Source organism: Hippocampus bargibanti, linkage group LG08, assembly GCF_051943395.1.
Source record: "Hippocampus bargibanti isolate YZ-2025 linkage group LG08, ASM5194339v1, whole genome shotgun sequence".
NCBI lineage: Eukaryota > Metazoa > Chordata > Actinopteri > Syngnathiformes > Syngnathidae > Hippocampus > Hippocampus bargibanti.
Window position 1 is genome coordinate 4,022,922 of NC_142741.1, and position 18,520 is coordinate 4,041,441.

The 18,520-nt window shown below is 40.3% G+C and overlaps 1 protein-coding gene across 2 annotated transcripts; it reads left to right on the forward strand.

The window, feature by feature from the left end:
* The first annotated feature begins 214 nt into the window (after window positions 1-214).
* On the forward strand, window positions 215-17,253 carry ttf2 (transcription termination factor, RNA polymerase II). 2 transcript variants are annotated; one of them, XM_089002425.1, is made up of 21 exons: window positions 215-309; window positions 417-522; window positions 602-688; window positions 1,196-1,265; window positions 2,840-3,793; window positions 3,886-4,111; window positions 5,940-6,170; window positions 6,238-6,366; window positions 7,528-7,678; window positions 7,748-7,850; window positions 9,120-9,310; window positions 10,730-10,883; window positions 10,994-11,085; window positions 12,196-12,281; window positions 12,348-12,490; window positions 12,574-12,750; window positions 13,955-14,013; window positions 14,951-15,104; window positions 15,182-15,264; window positions 16,892-16,966; window positions 17,053-17,253. In XM_089002425.1, the coding sequence occupies exons 1-21, from the start codon at window positions 282-284 to the stop codon at window positions 17,195-17,197; spliced, it is 3,444 nt and encodes a 1,147-aa protein (XP_088858551.1). In that variant the 5' UTR covers window positions 215-281; the 3' UTR covers window positions 17,198-17,253. The 2 variants fall into 2 exon arrangements, with proteins under 2 accessions (XP_088858551.1, XP_088858552.1); XM_089002426.1 differs by lacking the exon at window positions 215-309 and having other exon boundaries at window positions 432-522; window positions 627-688.
* The last annotated feature ends 1,267 nt before the right edge of the window (window positions 17,254-18,520 follow it).

The window sequence follows — 18,520 nt, forward strand, 5'->3', positions numbered from 1 at the left end:
TTTCACAATAAAGCCAAAGGTTTTCACAAACATCTTTATTCACTGAATTACCACCAACAAATACGTTTTACGCGACGTCATCAAGTTACTACCATGGTGTTTGGTGGATATTTTGTAAAGTGTATCGACATATGCGATGGCATTTGGAATAATACTTTTATCACGAAACGTGGTCATCAAACTTCCCTTTTGGCGAAGACTGATTGGTTCAGACAAAATGGCGACTTGACTCGAATATGCGAACTTTCATTTTCAAGCGCATGTGCAAACGTTAGTCAATTATGGACAAAGTTTTATGTGATGTCCACGGTAAGAAGTTAAAGTACACACGATTAGAGAAATAATTTGTGTTTTGGGCTATTTGACACAGGTATATCTTTTTTTAACTTGCAACTACGCTTTATGTTGTCTTTCAGGTGGGGCTTGTATGCTAAAGACAGGCGTAAAAGATGGCCCGAACAGAGGCAAAAGTTTTTACGTGTGCGTGGACAAACGTGGCTGTGACTTCACCAGAGTTTCCAGGTCTGCTTGATGTGTGTCTTTAATATTTTTGGACATTGATTTGAAGTTGGTATTCATCATCCATCCTCATCCCATTCAGCATCTCTGCCTCTCACTGCCTCCAGCACGAAGACTCCATCGTGGAGCTCCAAGCGTTGACGTACAGCCCGCAGCAAGAATGCGACAGGTGGGTGGTCCGCTTAAAAAATGAATACACTGTACATACGAATGAAAATACATTTTTATAAAGTGCTTTTGCAATAGCTGTAACAAGTCGCTTTGAAGAGAAGTTTACATCAAATAACAAAATAGGATACTACAGCACAGAAAACAATGAAAGTCATCAACCGTAACAACTGTTCATGCATATTCTATTCTCTTTCTATTCTATCTATTCTCTTTGTTTTTTTTTCTGTAATACCACACAATAGCCATCTAGCTGCCTACCTATTAGCTAGCTATCTATCTATTTGTCTTGCTATTCTATTTGAGTTACTTCCGGGTAAGTGAACGCTGGCGCGTGTGGCTGCCGCTGCTCACCCACAGAAAAACTTATCCTATGACTGTAAAGTGACCTTGAGAGTTTTGAAAGGCGCTTATAAATGAAATGTATTATTATTATTATTATTATTATCTTCTCGATAAGCATTCAAATATAACATGGGACTGTGTATTTTTTGTTGTTCTATTTCAGGTTGTTCTACAGGTGCATGCAGGGTAAAAAAGCCGGGCAGCGATGGTGTGGAAATGTACCCTGGACTGTGGTAAGAGACTACAATTGACATATACTGACATTAACGTGCAGAATCGGAAGAAAAAAAATACACACCATGCATTTCCTGTACATCAGTGGTGTCAAACATATGGCCCGCGGGCCGGAACCGGCCCCCCAAGGAGGTTTGATCAGGCCCGCATGATAATTTAAAGGTGGGGAAAAAATGCACATACGACATGGAAGTCATATTATTTAACGAGGTGCAATTTAAGGAGTGTCCACTAGAGGACAGAGTGATGCTGTTTTGATCAACACAACAAGAAAACAGGTTTTTTTAAACCGGGGTATTTTTTCTTCAACCGCGGTTTCAACACCCTCATTAGCCAAAATGTCATTATCCAAATGGAAAAAAGTAGATATGGAGTATAGAATTTTCAATGAAAAATCGACCTTGTCATATTTTTTTACAGAGATGCATGGGAAACCTTTGTGCTTGGTCTTAAGAGTTTTGAAAGGCGCTTATAAATGAAACGTATTATTATTATTGGTGTGTTTTCAACAAGTTTCGGGATTGAAGGAATGTAAATTTCTCCCACGTGAAAGTGTCAGCTAGTCATGACATGACACCGAGTCATCAAAGTCAAAGTCAGCTTTATTGTCAAATATGCTAATATGTATGACATACAGCACAGATGAAATTACTGTCCTCTCGGACCCAGCATGCAAGGCACTTATTACTAATTACTTTAACAAACATAATAAACATGAAAACGCCAATTTGCCGGGAGAGGGGAGCCGCTGCGTGTTCACCCGCCACCATCTTGGGACAAACAAAAATAACAAATATGACAACACAAAGACACAGAGTCATTCATTCTTCAGGACTTGCTGTACCCTCTTTGTGACATGAAGCAGTTCTAGTTGAAAGAGGAGAGGATCAAAGCATCCATGTCAGCAGTGGATCAGGCTAAATGTTGAAAGCAAACACGAAGCTGTAGCATCCATTGACGAAAAGACATTGTCTCACATCTCCTGTCCCACATAAATCCGCTTCAATTCCAAGCCGCGACATGACACCTTGTATTGATGAACTTGTACAGGCCAAAAGATGCCAAATATCAGGAACAAAAACAATGGTTTAAAAATTCCTTTCTTTATAAAACTAATGTAATCTTAAAGTGCGTTACTATATTTTTCAATAGCAATTTATTATTAGTTTTGTGCCATTGTAGAATCATTGGGATTCGTTGAAATGCATATATGTGAATGATAAATTGCACACCTATTCATGAAACGAAATGTTGTGTAAAAGGAATGTTCATTAAATCTCATCATTTGCCTCATGTTCTTGTGCTTCTTTACACCAAAACTAATGAAAGACATGATATTTTGGTTATTTATAGCATGTATGGTATCATTTTAATGGTCCGGCCCATTTGACATCTACCAAAGCCATATGTAGCCCACAATGTGAAATGAGTTTGACACCCTTGCTGTACATTTTGTTTAAATAAATGTGATCTCTGAAAAGTAGCTTAAAAAGTACCTGATTTCTTGTTTTACAGAAATAGCATACACACAACAAAATGCGAGCAAATTCTAACTCTTGTCATCATTTTACAGCCGGATAAGGATGAAAATAAAAGTAAAAAATCAACACAACCTTCCTGTCTACCGCCAGTGCGAAACCCCTTTAAGGCTCCGGAAAAACTAGGCCATAAATCAGAGTGGAAGAGGATGCAAAAAGAGAGTGAAAGGAAAGACAACATGGAGACGAAAAGTAGAGCAGAAAATGACGAGAGGGAAAGTCGCCCAGTCACAGCTGAAGCATATAAAGGACAACATCTTCCAGCAGGGATGATGCCGAAGAAGATATCTGTGAATAAAATACGTCCCGCAAACAAAAGTAACATGCCAACTTCTGGAATTTCCACGTTTGTGCCCAAAAGTGACATGGCCACCCCCAAAGCTTCTGTTGAATCAGTGAATGTCTCCACTTGTAAACTTAAAAGCAACGTGGCCACCTCCGGAGTCGCTACGTTCACGCAGAAAAGTGATAATTCTGCCTCTGACGTCTCATCATGTTTGCCCAAAACCAACATGACCACCTCAACGCCCAAAAGCGACATGGCCGCCTCCAACGTCTCTCTGTCTGTGACCAAAAGCAACACAAACGCCGCCACGCCCAAAAGTGAAATTCCCACCTCCGATGTCTCCTTCTCGCCGCCCAAAAGTGAAACGGTCTCCTTCAGAGTAACCGAGCGCAGCTCTCCATCCGTACCCAAAACCAACATGGCCACCATGCCAGTGTCAGTTGCCTCCACGACTGCGCCCAAAAGTAAAATGGCCTCCGGAGGATCTGATAACAATGGTGCGCAGTGGAGACCCCGTCAAAGCAAACAGGACCCGGATGGTGAGGATGAAGATTTTGCGCCGGTGTCTGTAAAGCCCCCTCAAAACCCCCCCAAGACCCTCACCTCCACCGCCATCCAGAAGCCATTGACTTCCTACTCCACTTTTCAACCCGCCTCCCACGCCATGCACAAGATGCTGTCCACTGAGCTCCAGCAGAAAAAGGTGAGGTCTAAAAGTGATGTGAAAAGTGACAACTTGCCCAAGCAAAAATTAAATTTTAACTCTCTTCACGCTATCATTCGGGCGCATTCAAGAACACCCTGGCGGCGGTAAACGTGGCGGCGCTGCCAGACAAAGGCGAGCGTTTGAGGACTCAAGTCCGAGAGCTGGAGGCGGCTCTGGAGTCTCTCAACCTCACTCCCGCAGATAAGGAGAAGTCGCCCAGCGGCCAGCTAGCGAACCCCTTCGGCCGCCCGGGGGGCACCATCCTCATTCCGGCCCTTCCCGCCCCAAACCAGGCCTTCTCCCAGATGCACGGAGGTCAGTATGTCATCGCTATGTATATAATTGCACAATACAGTGATACCTCGGTTTATGAACGCTTTAGCTAATGAACTTTTCACCTTGCGAACGTTAAATTCAGGAGAATATAATCTTGGCGTACGAACTATTTTTCGGGAAACACACGGAGCGCCACAATGAGTAATGTGTCGCTTGCGAACGAGTCGCTTCTTGGAGCTCCTAAAAAGGAGCTGAACATTTTTTTCCTCTATTCCCCGCCCCCAGTCTTTGGATAAAGCCGCACGTGATTGGTCAAAATCCGTGGTAGAGTAGGGAGGGGACACACACTAGCAGGAGACACGCAGCAGTGAGCAGGGGAGGGGTTAGAGTGCTCACAGAGTGCAACAGCACACTGTGAGCACACGACACAGGAAAGGCAGACGACAGAGCTTGAGACAAAAAAAAACAAGTGAATTTTTTTTTAAAGTGAAAGGTGAGTAAATGGATAGAAAACAGTGAAAGTTGGTCTCGTTTCAACTTTATTGATAGTTCAAAGGCAGCGTGTAAACTGCAAGGTTAAAATATCCCATCAATCAGGCTCCACAAATAACCCGCACAAGCCATCTGTCCAATTTGATGAGAAAAGACAAGCAAGGGAACTAGCTATTAATGAGGTTTCTAGAGTGTCTGCCTGCCTTTGTTGCTGTTGCAATATCACAACTTCCATGATGTACAACCCAGAGCTCCTTAAAGACACTTTATGCAAAAAGCTATCCATTCCATCAAGCCATCAACAACCATCACAAAGGGAAATAAAACGACTATGTTATACAGTACAGTTTATTTCTTTAATTATAATACCATATCACATTTATTATACATAAAAAGGGTATATTTTGTATAGTTTTAAGGCTTATTTAGTTGAAAATTATAATTTTACAACAGATTATTTTCTTACAGTATACTTCACACATTCACAGGATCAGTTTTTCTGTGGGTAAGCAGCGGCAGCCACACACACCAGCATTCGCTCAACCTGGAAGTAACTCAAATAGAAAAAAGCTAAAATAGATACCTAATAGCTAGCTAGCTAGACAGCTAATAGATAACTCATAGATAGTTGAATAACTCAAATAGGTAGAAAGTTAGCTAGCTAGCTAATAGATAATAAATATATAGCTAGCTAGATAGCTAATAGATAATAAATATATAGCTAGCTAGATAGCTAATAGATAACTCATAGATACTTAGCTAAACAGTTGAATAACTCAAATAGGTAGAAAGTACGCTAGCTAATAGATAATTAATAGATAGCTAGAAAGCTAATAGATAACGCCGAGTTGCTTGTTCTGTAGCCACAAAGGGGCATATGTCTTCTTGTGCCGGTCCCAAGCCCGGATAAATACAGAGGGTTGTGTCAAGAAGGGCATCCGACGTAAAAGCTTGGCCAAAACAAACATGCGGATCAAACCTCTGAAGATGGAGGACACTGATTTGCTGTGGCGACCCCTTGAAGGGAAAAGCCGAAAGGAAAAGAAGAAGAAGATATGCCGAAACATGTCAGGTAATTGAACACCTAACAAACACTGTCTGTAAGAAAATAATCTGTTGTAAATTAGATATCAAGTAGACAGGATGAACTTAACACAACTATTTGAAAATTATGTTTTATGGGGAGCTGGCAAACGGATTATTGTCATTTTAATGATTTCTTATGGGAAATTAATGTTTGGAATGCACACTTTTCGCCTTACACACACTTTCTGGGAACCAATTAAATTCGTAAGCCAAGGTTTCACTGTACCCTCATGTATCCAAAAAATATCCCTGAATACGATCCCACAACGATGTCGACGTGGCGTTTTAGACCACCAGGCCTTCTACGGCGGCCGCATGACGGACAACCGTCTGCTGGCGGTAAAGAACGCCACGTGCAAGGCCATCGATCACCTGCACTCGTCGCTGGAGTCCTGCCCGGCCGCCGACGCCGAAGCGCCGGACCCCAAGGGGCTCAGGGTGTCGCTATTGGCTCACCAGAGAAGAGCGTTGGCCTGGTTGCTGTGGAGGGAAGCGCAGAATCCATGCGGGGGAATTTTGGGTAAAGGCGGCGAATTGGAAGTGGTTTCATGGTAAAATGTTGACTTTTTAATTTGCGGTTGTTGCAGCGGACGACATGGGGCTGGGGAAAACGCTCACCATGATCGCGCTCATATTGGCGCAGAAGCGCAAGGTGAAGGCGGAAGAGGAGGAGAAGGAGGAGGACAAGCAGGACGAAGGCTGGCTGTCCAAAAATGGTAATATAGTGATACCTCGGTTTACGAACTCCTTGGCTTACAAACTTTTCGGTTCACCAACGTTACATTTATGAAAATTTTACCGTGGCATACAAACTATTTTTTGGGATACACACGGAGCGCCACAATGAGTAATGTGTCGTTCGCAGTGTCATTTCACAAATAACCACCACAAGCCATCTGTACACTTGATGCAAAAAGCTATCAACCCAGCTAAACAGAACACAATTGATGAGGAACTAGGTAAAATTATCGCAGAGAAAGCACCTCCAAAGGATCATTCCTCAAGATGGTGAAAGAAGAAGGCTACGTTCCTCATCAAGTGTTTAATGCTGATGAAACCGGCCACTCCATTCCATCAAGCCATCAATGACCATCACAAAGGTAAATCAAACGACTTGATTATACAGTACAGTTTAATTTTTTAATTATAATACCATAACACATTTATTATACATAAAATAGGGTATATTTTGTGTAGTTTTAAGTTTTAGGAAATGAGAACGGAGGAAAGTATTATAGTATATAACGTTTTTTGGGGACGGATTATTCTCATTTTAATGGTTTCCTATGGGAAATTAATTTTTGGGATGCACACTTTTCGCCTTACACACTGTCTGGGAATCACTTATGTTTGTAAGCCAAGGTATCACAATAATAATAATAATAATAATTATAATAATACAGTAAAGTCTCGTTATATCGATATCGGATATATCGATAGTCCCGGTTATATCGATGCTATTTCTATGCACGCACGGAGAAAATTACATGCAAACAGGGTCGGATATATCGATAGTCCCGGTTATATTGATATTTTTTCGGACTCCCTTGAATATCGATATAACGAGACTTTACTGTAATAATAATAATAATAATAATAATAATCCATTTCCTTTATAAGCGCCTTTCAAAACTCTCAAGGTCACTTTATAGTCACAGGATAAGTATTTCTGTGGGTGAGCCACACACGCCAGCGGAAATGCTTGTGGAAAAGAAAAAAAACATTGCCGTAGGCCATGGCCAGCGCTTTATCCACACCCAAACAAGAACAAACAAAACCCGAACCAATTCGGGAATGGCGCTCTGCGTCATATTTTCAATTCCCCAAATATATTTGTGAAAGGCAGTGAATGAGTTAATGACTGATAAAATGTCCAGATTCGCGTGCGAGGCCGTCCAAAGGCACACTGGTCATCTGCCCGGCCTCACTGGTCCACCATTGGAAGAAAGAAATTGAGCGACACGTGAAGACAGGTCGCCTCAGCGTGTACTTGTACCACGGATCTGACCGCAACAAAAACGCCCGAATGTGAGCACGCATGCACACACGCGCACCAACCAAAGCAATTTGACTTACAAACGGCGGCGTGTCTGACAGGCTGGCTCGACACGACGTGGTGGTGACCACGTACGCTTTGGTGTCCAGGGAAGCGCCCGCACAAAAAGAGGCCGACCAAGCCAAAAAGAAAACCACAGATGCGGTGAGTGAAATATCAAAATATGAAACGTGTTTATTAAGAGTGCCCCGTTGATGATATCATCCAGGATCAGTCGTTGTTTAACTTTTTTTACACCAAGTACCAACTCTAAATAAAATACTTCCTGGCCAAATTCCATCATACGGACCAAAATTAATATACACACGTGTTGTAGAACAGAATCTTGGTGTACAATGTACTACTAATTTCATGAAATGGTCTTCAATCCACTGAATGTCAACTAAATTATTGTAAATTGATACAATACCATTACAGAAATACTCTCTAAAGCACAGGTGTCAAAGTCAAGGCCCCGGGGCCAAATCTGGCCCGCCACATCATTTTATTCGGTCCGTGAAAGCAAATCAAACTTGTGAAATTCCATACTCATCTGTCGGGCTAGCTAACTAGCTATCTATCTTGGGATCAAGATAGCTATTTTGGGATTAAGCTAGCTAGCTATTTTGGGATTAAGCTAGCTAGCTATTTTGGGATTAAGCTAGCTAGCTAGCTTGGGAACAAGCTAGCTAGCTAACTTGCGACGGAGCTAGCGAGCGATCGATCGAGCTAGTTCTCTATTCAGCTAGCTGGCTAATCCCTTACATAACAGGTGTCAAAGTCAAGGTCCGGGGGCCGAATCCGGCCCGCCACATTTTATTCAGTCCGTGAAAGCAAATCAAACTTGTGAAATACCATGCTCATCTGTCGGGCTAGCTAACTAGCTAGCTATCTTGGGATCAAGCTCGCTAGTTTGGGATTAAGCTAGCTAGCTATTTTGGGATTAAGCTAGCTAGCTTGTTCCCTAACTTGCGACGGAGCTAGCGAGCGATCGATCGAGCTAGTTCTGTCTCTATTCAGCGAGCTGGCTAATCCCTTACATTACAGGTGTCAAAGTCAAGGCCCGGGGGCCAAATCTGGCCCGCCACATCATTTTATTCGGTCCGTGAAAGCAAATCAAACTTGTGAAATTTCATGCTCATCTGTCGGGCTAGCTAACTAGCTAGCTATCTTGGGATCAAGCTAGCTAGTTTGGGATCAAGATAGCTAGCTATTTTGGGATTAAGCTAGCTAGCTAGTTTGGGATTAAGATAGCTATCTAGCTACCTTATACGCAGGTGCACTTTATGCACTGGAAAATATGGTACTCCACTTAATGTTACCTAAATACTCTAAAATAATTAACAGGAAAATAAAAACTGTACTAAATTCACCTACAAATCACATCTAAATTGTACCTGAACAATCTGTAACATGCTAATTTACATGACGAAGGCAGGCGCAGTGGACGGCGGCCCCCTGGCGCATGTAGCGTGGGCCCGTGTGATTCTGGACGAGGCGCACAACATTAAGAACCCCAAAGTACAACAGTCCATGGCCGTGTGCCAACTAAGGGCGACCGCCCGCTGGGCCGTGACCGGCACGCCCATCCAGAACAACCTGCTGGACATGTACTCTCTGCTCAAGTAAGAATCGTTTTTATTACGTCCGACGAAAACGGTTTCAAGACCCTCCGAAAAGGTTCACGTATCATCCTGGTGCGAGTGAGATCACGCGTTGAGGATCAAACGTGGCAAGATCTCATTTGGCATATTTTATCCGGTATATCTGTAAAGGAAAATGAAATGTATAATCAGAATCAAATCTGGATTGAATTTGGTTCACTTGTGGATTTTTTTTTTTGTTCACATTGGACAGCAAACTTTAATCCGGATTGGATCTACATTTTTCCGGAATTGGAGTTCTGAACATACAAATTCATATTCAATTGAGAGAAGGGGATAGAGAGAGAGAGTAAAAAGTAAAAGCAAGAGATAATCAACCTTCTTCTGTGGCCTCAGGGTAATTCAAACATCACATCAGATCTCAAATGCACAATTTGGATCAAATCTGGATTTGTGGAAAATTCTCACTTGGCATATTTTATCCAGTATATATCTAACGAAAAATGAAATGCATAATCTGAATCTCAAATTTGGATTGAATTTGGTTCACTTGTGGATTTTATTTTTTGTTCACATTGGACAGCAAGCTTTAATCCGGATCGTATCTACATTTTTCCGGAATTGGAGTTCTTAACATATAATTCATATTCAAATGAGAGAAGGGGATAGAGAGAGAGAGTAAAAAGTAAAAGCAAGAGATAATCAAACCTCCTCGGTGGTCTCAGGGTAATTCAAACATCACATCAGATCTCAAATGCACAATTTGGATCAAATCTGGATTTGAGGATCAAATGTGGCAAATTCTCACTTTGCATATTTTATCAGGTATATATATCAAAAGAAAAATGAAATGCATAATCTGAATCTCAAATTTGGATTGAATTTGGTTCAGTTGTGGATTTTATTTTTTGTTCACATTGGACAGCAAGCTTTAATCCGGATTGGATCTACATTTTTCCGGAATTGGAGTTCTTAACAGATGATTCATATTCAAATGACAGAAAGGGATAGAGACAGTAAAAAGTAAAAACAAAATCTCAAATGCACAATTTGGATTAAATCTGGATTCAATTTGGTTCAATCTATTTTAGATTTTGTTCACATTGGACAACATTTAACCATCTAACATAATCCAATTTGAACATAATTGGCTTTTTTGGGTCGTATTTTTTTTTAATCCAAAACTGTCATGTCACAAAATTTAATCCCGATCTGAACCAGATTACACATTGCTCCAGATTATAAACCTGGAATATAAAATCCTGTGTTTGTTGTTTTTATTTTTTAATATTATATATTTATTCACTTAATTTTACCTTTTATTTTAATTGTAATTTTTTTGTATATATTTTTGTAATTTTCATTTTTTTATTTTAATTTGTATTTATTTTTTTGTTTTATATAATGTTATTTTATTTTATTTATTGCTGGCCCATTCAGGTTTCTGCGCTGCGCTCCATTCGACGAATACAAACTATGGAAGGCGCAAGTGGACAACGGCTCCAAGCGAGGGAGGGAACGACTCAACATCCTGACCAGGACTTTGCTGCTGCGACGCACCAAAAACCAGCAGGATTCTTCAGGAAAACCACTGGTGTGGAATCTCGTTCGAATTTCACCACGCATTTTTGCATATTTCTCATAATTCTTCGCACCACAAAAAAAAAAAAAATAATAATAATAAAGGAAATATCTGGTCAACAGGTGGCGCTTCCTGACCGCACCATGAAAGTGCATCAAGTTAAACTGTCTGAGGATGAGCAAGCGGTCTACGACGTGGTATTTGCCCAGTCCAGGTGACATACAATAAATATTTTTTAATTATTTAATATTTTTTCGACTTGTACAAAATTTGTTGCATTTGACATACCTGCTAACAACTCCGGTTTTGCCGTAATAAGTACACTTTTCATGATCCCATTCCGGGTTACGGTTTCTTCCTGAAAATTTCGGTTTCCCAATAAAAACAAAAGGTCAAAAATCGTCAAAATAGTACATACCCAACGTTCGTTTAAAACACAAGATCGCTATGGATCGTATCTAAATTTAGAACATGCGATCGGCACAGTGCTAGCTGTTAGCTTCTTTTAAATCACAGGTGTCAAAGTCAAGGCCCGCGGGCCAAATCCGGCCCGCCACATCATTTTTTTCGGCCCGCGAAAGCAAATCAAACGTGTTAAATTCCATGATGATTGCTAAAATCTGAGCCAAAAATTCATATTTTTGGATGTCAACCACAATAAAAGTCATTATTCTTGACTTCAGATTTGAAAACGAGTTATTCATTAATTTGCTGTGTGCTCTATATGTAATATTTGAAGGGATTTAAACATTCTAATGGGTTCCCCAAATTCATAACGGCCCTCGAGAGGAAACCATAACTACAATGTGGCCCGCGGCAAAAAATGACTTTGACACCCCTGTTTTAAATGAATTGCGCGTGCTAGCTATCATTCCTGGAATCGAGACTCAAGAGTTAGCGTCGGTTTTAGCATTGTCGTGTAATGGCAGAGAAAAAAATCAACAAAAAGAAAACTGCAGTCGTTTCAGCGATGAATACAATGATACCTTGTCTTACGAACTTAATTGGTTCCCAGACAGAGTGTGTAAGGCAAAAATAATGTATCCCAAAAGTTAATTTCACATAGGAAACCATTAAAATGAGAATAATCCGTTCCCAGGTCCCCATAAAACATAATTTTCTACTTTCTAATTTTCTAAGCCTTAAAGCTAGACCCCACCTGTGGTGGGGTGTTTTTCGGTCCCATAATAGCAAAAGTACTCCACTCGATAACAAGCCACATCTGCACTCAAAGAGGAGGTCAGCGCTGTGTGGTTTGGTTTGTCCTCCCAAAAACTAGTTCGTCAACCAAGACTACATGCTAGCGATTGTTTTTTTTTTTTAGATCAACTTTGCAGAACTACCTAAAGAGACACGAAGGCAACGACGTCAAGGGAGGGAGCGCCTCTGCCTCCAATCCTTTTGACAAGGGTAAGGCATCAATTGACTTATTTCAATTGTAGTTAATCAAAGTTAAAACGTGTTGTTTCACTTTAGCGTCCCAGGACTTAGTCTCGTCCCAGTCCGACCCATCCGTCGCCGCATCCCAGCAACCACAACGGGCTGCCAGCACCGCCCACATCCTGTCGCTGCTCCTGCGTCTGCGACAGTGCTGCTGCCACCTATCGCTGCTCCAAAAGGTATACGAACGCACGTAAGGACGCACGCGTGTCCTCACGGTTTTTTTTTTTTTTTTTTTTTTTTTCCTTTCCGTCTGGCTCAGACTCTGGACTCGTCGGAGCTGCAAGGCGATGACGTGGTCTTGACCCTGGAGGAGCAGCTCAATGCTCTGTCGCTCACGTCCGCGTCCTCACCGTCGGATGGTGGCGAGGACACGGTGGGCCTGAACGGGACACGTTTCCCTTCGCGGTTGTTTGATGAAAGCAGCAGTAGTACCAAGGTGGGCATTAGACGACGTGCGTCGCCACGACAGCTGCTGATAATGCGCATACATATTCGGTATGATCAGAATCAGAATCAGAATCAGAATCATCTTTATTGCCAAGTATGTAGGACACAAGGAATTTGTTTCCGGTAGAACACGCTGCACTAGTATCGTTGTCAAAAAAACTGCTAAGTGGCACTATACAGTTCCATTTTGGCTACTGTTGAATAGAGTGATACCTCGGTTTACGAACCCCTTGGCTTACGAACTTTTCGGTTTACGAACGTTACTTTTTATTTCAATTGTATTTGCATTTTATTTTATTGTATTTTATTTTATGTGTATTTTATATTTTATTTTTATTTCATGTGTATTTTATTTATATTTTATTTGATTCATATTATTTATTTACATTTTATTTTTTGTTTTTATTTTACTGTTATTTCATTTGTATTTTATGTGTAATTTATTGGTAATATATTTGTATTTTTTTATTAATTTTGTTTTATTAATGTTTTTTTTAATTGTATTTATATTGTATTTCCATTTTATTTGCATTTTATGTGTATTTTTGTATTGTATTTAATTTTATTTGTATTATTTTTATTTATTACTTTTAATTTTACATATTTTATTCAGTTTTATTAAATTTTTATTTTATTATTATATTCTGTCTATTTTATTTAGATGTTATTTGATTCATATTCTATTTTTAATTTTTGTTTTTATTTTATTAGCATATTTTATTTGTATTTTATGTTTATATGTTATTTTTATATTATACAGTAAAGTCTCGTTATATCGATATTCAAGGGAGTCCGAAAAAATATCGATATAACCGGGACTATCGATATATCCGATATCGATATAACGAGACTTTACTGTATTTATTTTTATTTGTATTATTTTTTTATATCATTTTTATACTTTATTTGTTATTTATTTTATTGATGGACGATACTGATTCGCTGTGGAAGGGAAAAGCCGAAAAGAAAAGATTTATCTATTTTATTCTTATATTATTTTTTATTTTATTTTCATATTTTATTTATCTATTTCATTTTTATTTTATGTGTATTTTATTTTTTATTTACTTTTCATTATTTATTTTGTTAGTTTTTTGCCAGTCGTACGCAGATATTCAACCCAAATCCGAAAAACCAAATAAAAATTTCAACTATGAGCATTTTCACTGAAACCCTTTTTTTTCTTCAAACAGATTTCTGCCATTATGTCTGAGCTGGAAACCATCCAAGCGAACGGTGACAACCAGAAAAGGTAACCATGAATCCAAAATGTGACAGTCAGGTGCTACTGATGCCCTTAAAGGACAACCGACACCATTTTTTTGCTTCCTAACTGACATCAGAAAAACGTTGTATAGCATCTAAAATACCCAAAATACGCAGTATGATATTTTTTGTGAATTGCAAAACACCAATAAAATGACTTAAAGTGTCTAAAAAGTACTTCAATTTGAAACCGGAAGTGGCCAGTTTCAGAGGGTCCCGCCCCTATGTTCGTGACGTCACGCCAGGACGTCACGTGCTCTAGAATCAAAACAATGGCTTCCGATTCGGAGAAGATGCTTTCTTGTTACTCATCCAGTTATGAATATGATTCAAATAGTTCTGAAGAAGAAAGCATACATGTTTGCAATCGATTAAAGAATTTATTCCGTGTCATTTTGAGGCATCAGGGGTGGGAAATGTCGCACCCAAAGCCGTGTTAGGAACTAATCAGCCCGTTTCCACAGGCGGATTAATTCCTTACATGGAGCTTTGTCGCCCTCTTCTGCCTCTTTTTGGTCCTACATGACGTTTTCAGACCAAAGTACAGCAAAATGCATCGACGTGATGGAAGGACTGCTACAATGTGTCCTTTTTTCAGTCAGGGGCGTTCCTTCAGTGACGTAGGGTGAGGACTCGTCACCAACCCAAAAACAAGACTTCCGGAATATTCAGCACAAGTCTTAAAACGTAAAATATAGCTATATGCGGTGGAATCTTTGTAAAATACGCTCAGTAGAAGTCATTTGAAGCCATTTTACAAATTATGGACACAACTTGTCCGGAGGCGTCCGTTGTCCTTTAAATTTGTATCATTTGCAATTTCCGATGGGGAAATGTCGCTCCAAAATTGAGGCTGAAAGTGTGTACAAATGACTTTATTTGAGCCCCTCCGCAACTGTTTTGCGTTCTTCTTGATATGACAGCGTGATCATGTCCCAGTGGACCAGCATGCTGCACATCGTGGCTGTCCACCTTAAGCGGATGGGCCTCCGCTACGCCGTCATAGACGGAACCGTCAACCCGAAACGCCGCATGGACCTGGTGGAGGAATTCAACACCAACCCCAAGGGACCGCAGGTGACTTATCCGTACCCACAAAAAAAATACAAATCAACTCCCGAAATATAACCTGAAATGTGTCTTTTACGTGAAAGGTGATGCTTGTGTCTCTCTGTGCCGGCGGCGTTGGCCTCAATCTCATTGGTGGGAATCACCTTTTCCTCATGGACATGCACTGGTGAGTGGACAGGAGATTTTGACTTTTTTCTCGTTATTTTTTTAAACAAATTGGCAATACAGTGAGACCTCAACTTACGAACTTAATTGGTTCCCAGACAGAGTGTGTAAGGTGAAAAGTGTGTATCTCAAAAATAGGAAACCCATAGGAAACCATTAAAATGGGAATAATCCGTTCCCGGGTTTCCATAAAATATACTTTTCAAGTAAATAAGCCTTAAAACTACACACAAAATACCTTATTCTATGTATAATAAATGTGCTATTGTATCGTAATGAAAGAAATACACTGCATTGTATCATAAAGTCACTTTATTTACATTTGTGATGGTCATTTATGGCTTGATGGAATGGCGTTGGAGGTCGAAGGTCAAAGGGAATTGCTGTTTGGAAAGAGGCGCATTACATGACGACTGTAATTGAAGAAATAAACTGCTGTAAAATAAAGTTTTATTGACCTTTTTGATGGTAGTTGATGGCTTATGGAAGGAGAGTCACCTTCCATAAGGACTGTTGGTAACTTAACCTCTGTTGCTGTCCGGTCGTTTGCTTCCGCCGAAGATCACTGCGCCAGCCGTGGTGGGTGTGTATTATGAAAATAGTACTTATTATAAGGTTTAATTTTCATAAATTTGACGTTTGTAAGACAAAAAGTTTGTAAGTTGAGGTGTTTGTAAGTTGAGGTCTCACTGTACAGTGATACCTCGGTTTACGAATGCTTTAGCTAGCGCACTTTTCGCCTTACGAACATTAAATTCGCGACAATCCAATCTTCAAACTAGTTTTTGGGAAGCATACAGAGCGCCACAATGGCTGGCGGACTAGTTTTCCACACCCACTTTCTTTCAGTGCACTCAGTGCAGACATGGTTTGTTATGAAGTGGATACTTTTGCTTTTTTTGGGGGACAGAAAAAGACCCCACTACACAGAAAAAGACCCCACTACAGGCTAGTGTTAAGCCGAAGAGGACACAAAAGAAAATTACGTTCCAGCAGAAGAAGGAGATCATCGAAAAACACTGAGGTGTGCGTTTGTGTGACTTAGCGTCCCAGTACCAGTATGCTAAGTCGACCATTGTTACGTGTGGCTAAGGGTGTTTCTGTGTTGCCTAAGCAATGGTCTCAGGCAATAGAAGAGGTAAAAAAACGCCTATTGATTTGGATTAACAAAAAGCAGCTAGCAGGGGACCGTGTGAGTGAGGGTATTATCGCCAAGAAAGCACAGCAACTTCACTCAGATATCATCAAGAGGCAACTACATCAACGACCATCACAAAGGTCAATAAAACGACTTGATTATATAGTCCAGTTTATTTCTTTAATTACAATACAATAGCACATTTATTATACGTAAAATAAAGTATATTTTGTGTAGTTTTAAGGCTTAGAAAATTAGAAAATTATGTTTTATGGGGACCTGGAACCAGATTATTCTCATTTTTAATTGTTTCCTATGGGAAATCAATGTTTGGAAGACACACTTTTCGCCTTACACACTCATTCTGGGAACCAATTAAGTTTGTAAACTGAGATATCACTGTAAGATACAATACATATTGGTTTATGTAGCACTTTAACAACACCAAAGCGCTAACATGGACTCCTATTGGCAACATGATGATTGACAGGAACCCAGCCTTAGAGGACCAAGCATGTGATCGAATCTACCGCGTGGGACAGAGGAGAGATGTCACCATCCATCGGTAAATACCCCCTTCATTTTTTTCCCCCTCAAATATTTCACTTTTTCCCCCAGATGCAACTATGGTAGCATCGGGTTTGCTTGCAGGTTCGAGTGCGAGGGAACGGTAGAGCAGAAGATCGCCACGCTGCACGCCAAGAAAAAGCAGCTGGCCCAGAGCGTCCTTTTGGGAACTGGCAACGCCGTCGCCAAGCTATCCCTAGCAGACCTCAAGATCATTTTTGGCGTTTGAACTTTGACGTGTGTCTAAATTCATTGAGTTTATAAAGGAATTGAGGAAATGTTCACCTCCAAGGTCTCCAATTTGCATTGATTGAATTAGTTTTTTTGTTTGTTTTGCATGCACAAAATGTAATACAGTGATAACTCGGTTTACGAACCGCTTAGCTTACGACCTTTTCGGTTTACGAACGTCACATTTATAAAAAAATTACCTTGGCATACGAACTATTTTTCGGGATACACACAGAGCTGCCACAATGAGTGATGTCGTTCGCCAACGAGCCCATTTTCCTAAAAGAAAATGGCAGCCGGCTTGTTTTGGTCCTCTATTCCCCGCCCCCAGACGTTGGTTAAGGCCACGAGATTGGTCAAGAACGCAGCAGTGGGGGGGGGGGGGTTACAGACAGAGAGAGAGGGTGAAGCCATTCTCAAAAAAAACAAAATGGCTGCTGATGTTTTTTTTTTTTGGTCCTCTATTCCCCGCCCCCAGTCTTTGGTTAAAGCCACGTGATTGGTCAGGAACGCAGCAGTGATGGGAGGTGGTTTAAACCATTAAAGAGACAGGCAGAGGACAACGAGTGACAAAATGGATAGAAAAAAGTGACACTTGGACTCGTTTCAACTTTGATAGTTCAAAGGCAGAGTGTAGACTGCAAGGTTAAAATTCCCATCAATCAGGCTCCACAGCTAACACGCACTAGCCATCACTTCAATGCAATGCAAAGAGAAGCAAGGGAACCAGCTATAAATGATGTTTCTAGCGTGTCTGCTTGCAATATCACAAGTTCCAAGATGTACAACCCAGGGCTCCTTGAGACACTGCAAAAAGCCATCCATTCCATCAAGCCATCAACGACCATCACAAAGGTCAATGAATTATACTGTACAGTTTATTTCTTTAATTATAATACCATAGCACATTTATTATACATAAAATAAGGTATATTTTGTGTAGTTTTAAGGCTTAGAAAGTAGAAAATTAGGTTTTATAGGGACCTGGGAACGGATTATTCTCATTTGAATGGTTTCCTATGAGAAATTAAATTTTGGGATACACACGGTCTGGGAACCAATTAAGTTTGTAAGCCAAAGTATCACTGTATTGTCAGTGAGCTTCTCTTTGTGAAATTTAACGGTGGCTGCGGCTATGTAACCGTCACTGCTCTTTTTTCCGCTAATAAAACAACAGAACAAACGGGGCGAATGTCTTCGTTTTGCAGTTGTGCATTTGCAAGGAGCATTTGAAGGCACCATTGTGAAAAATTAAGAATACGTCTTTGGGCTATGCTTTGTGTTCACTGTCTTCTTATTCGAAAAAATAAACCATTCTTCA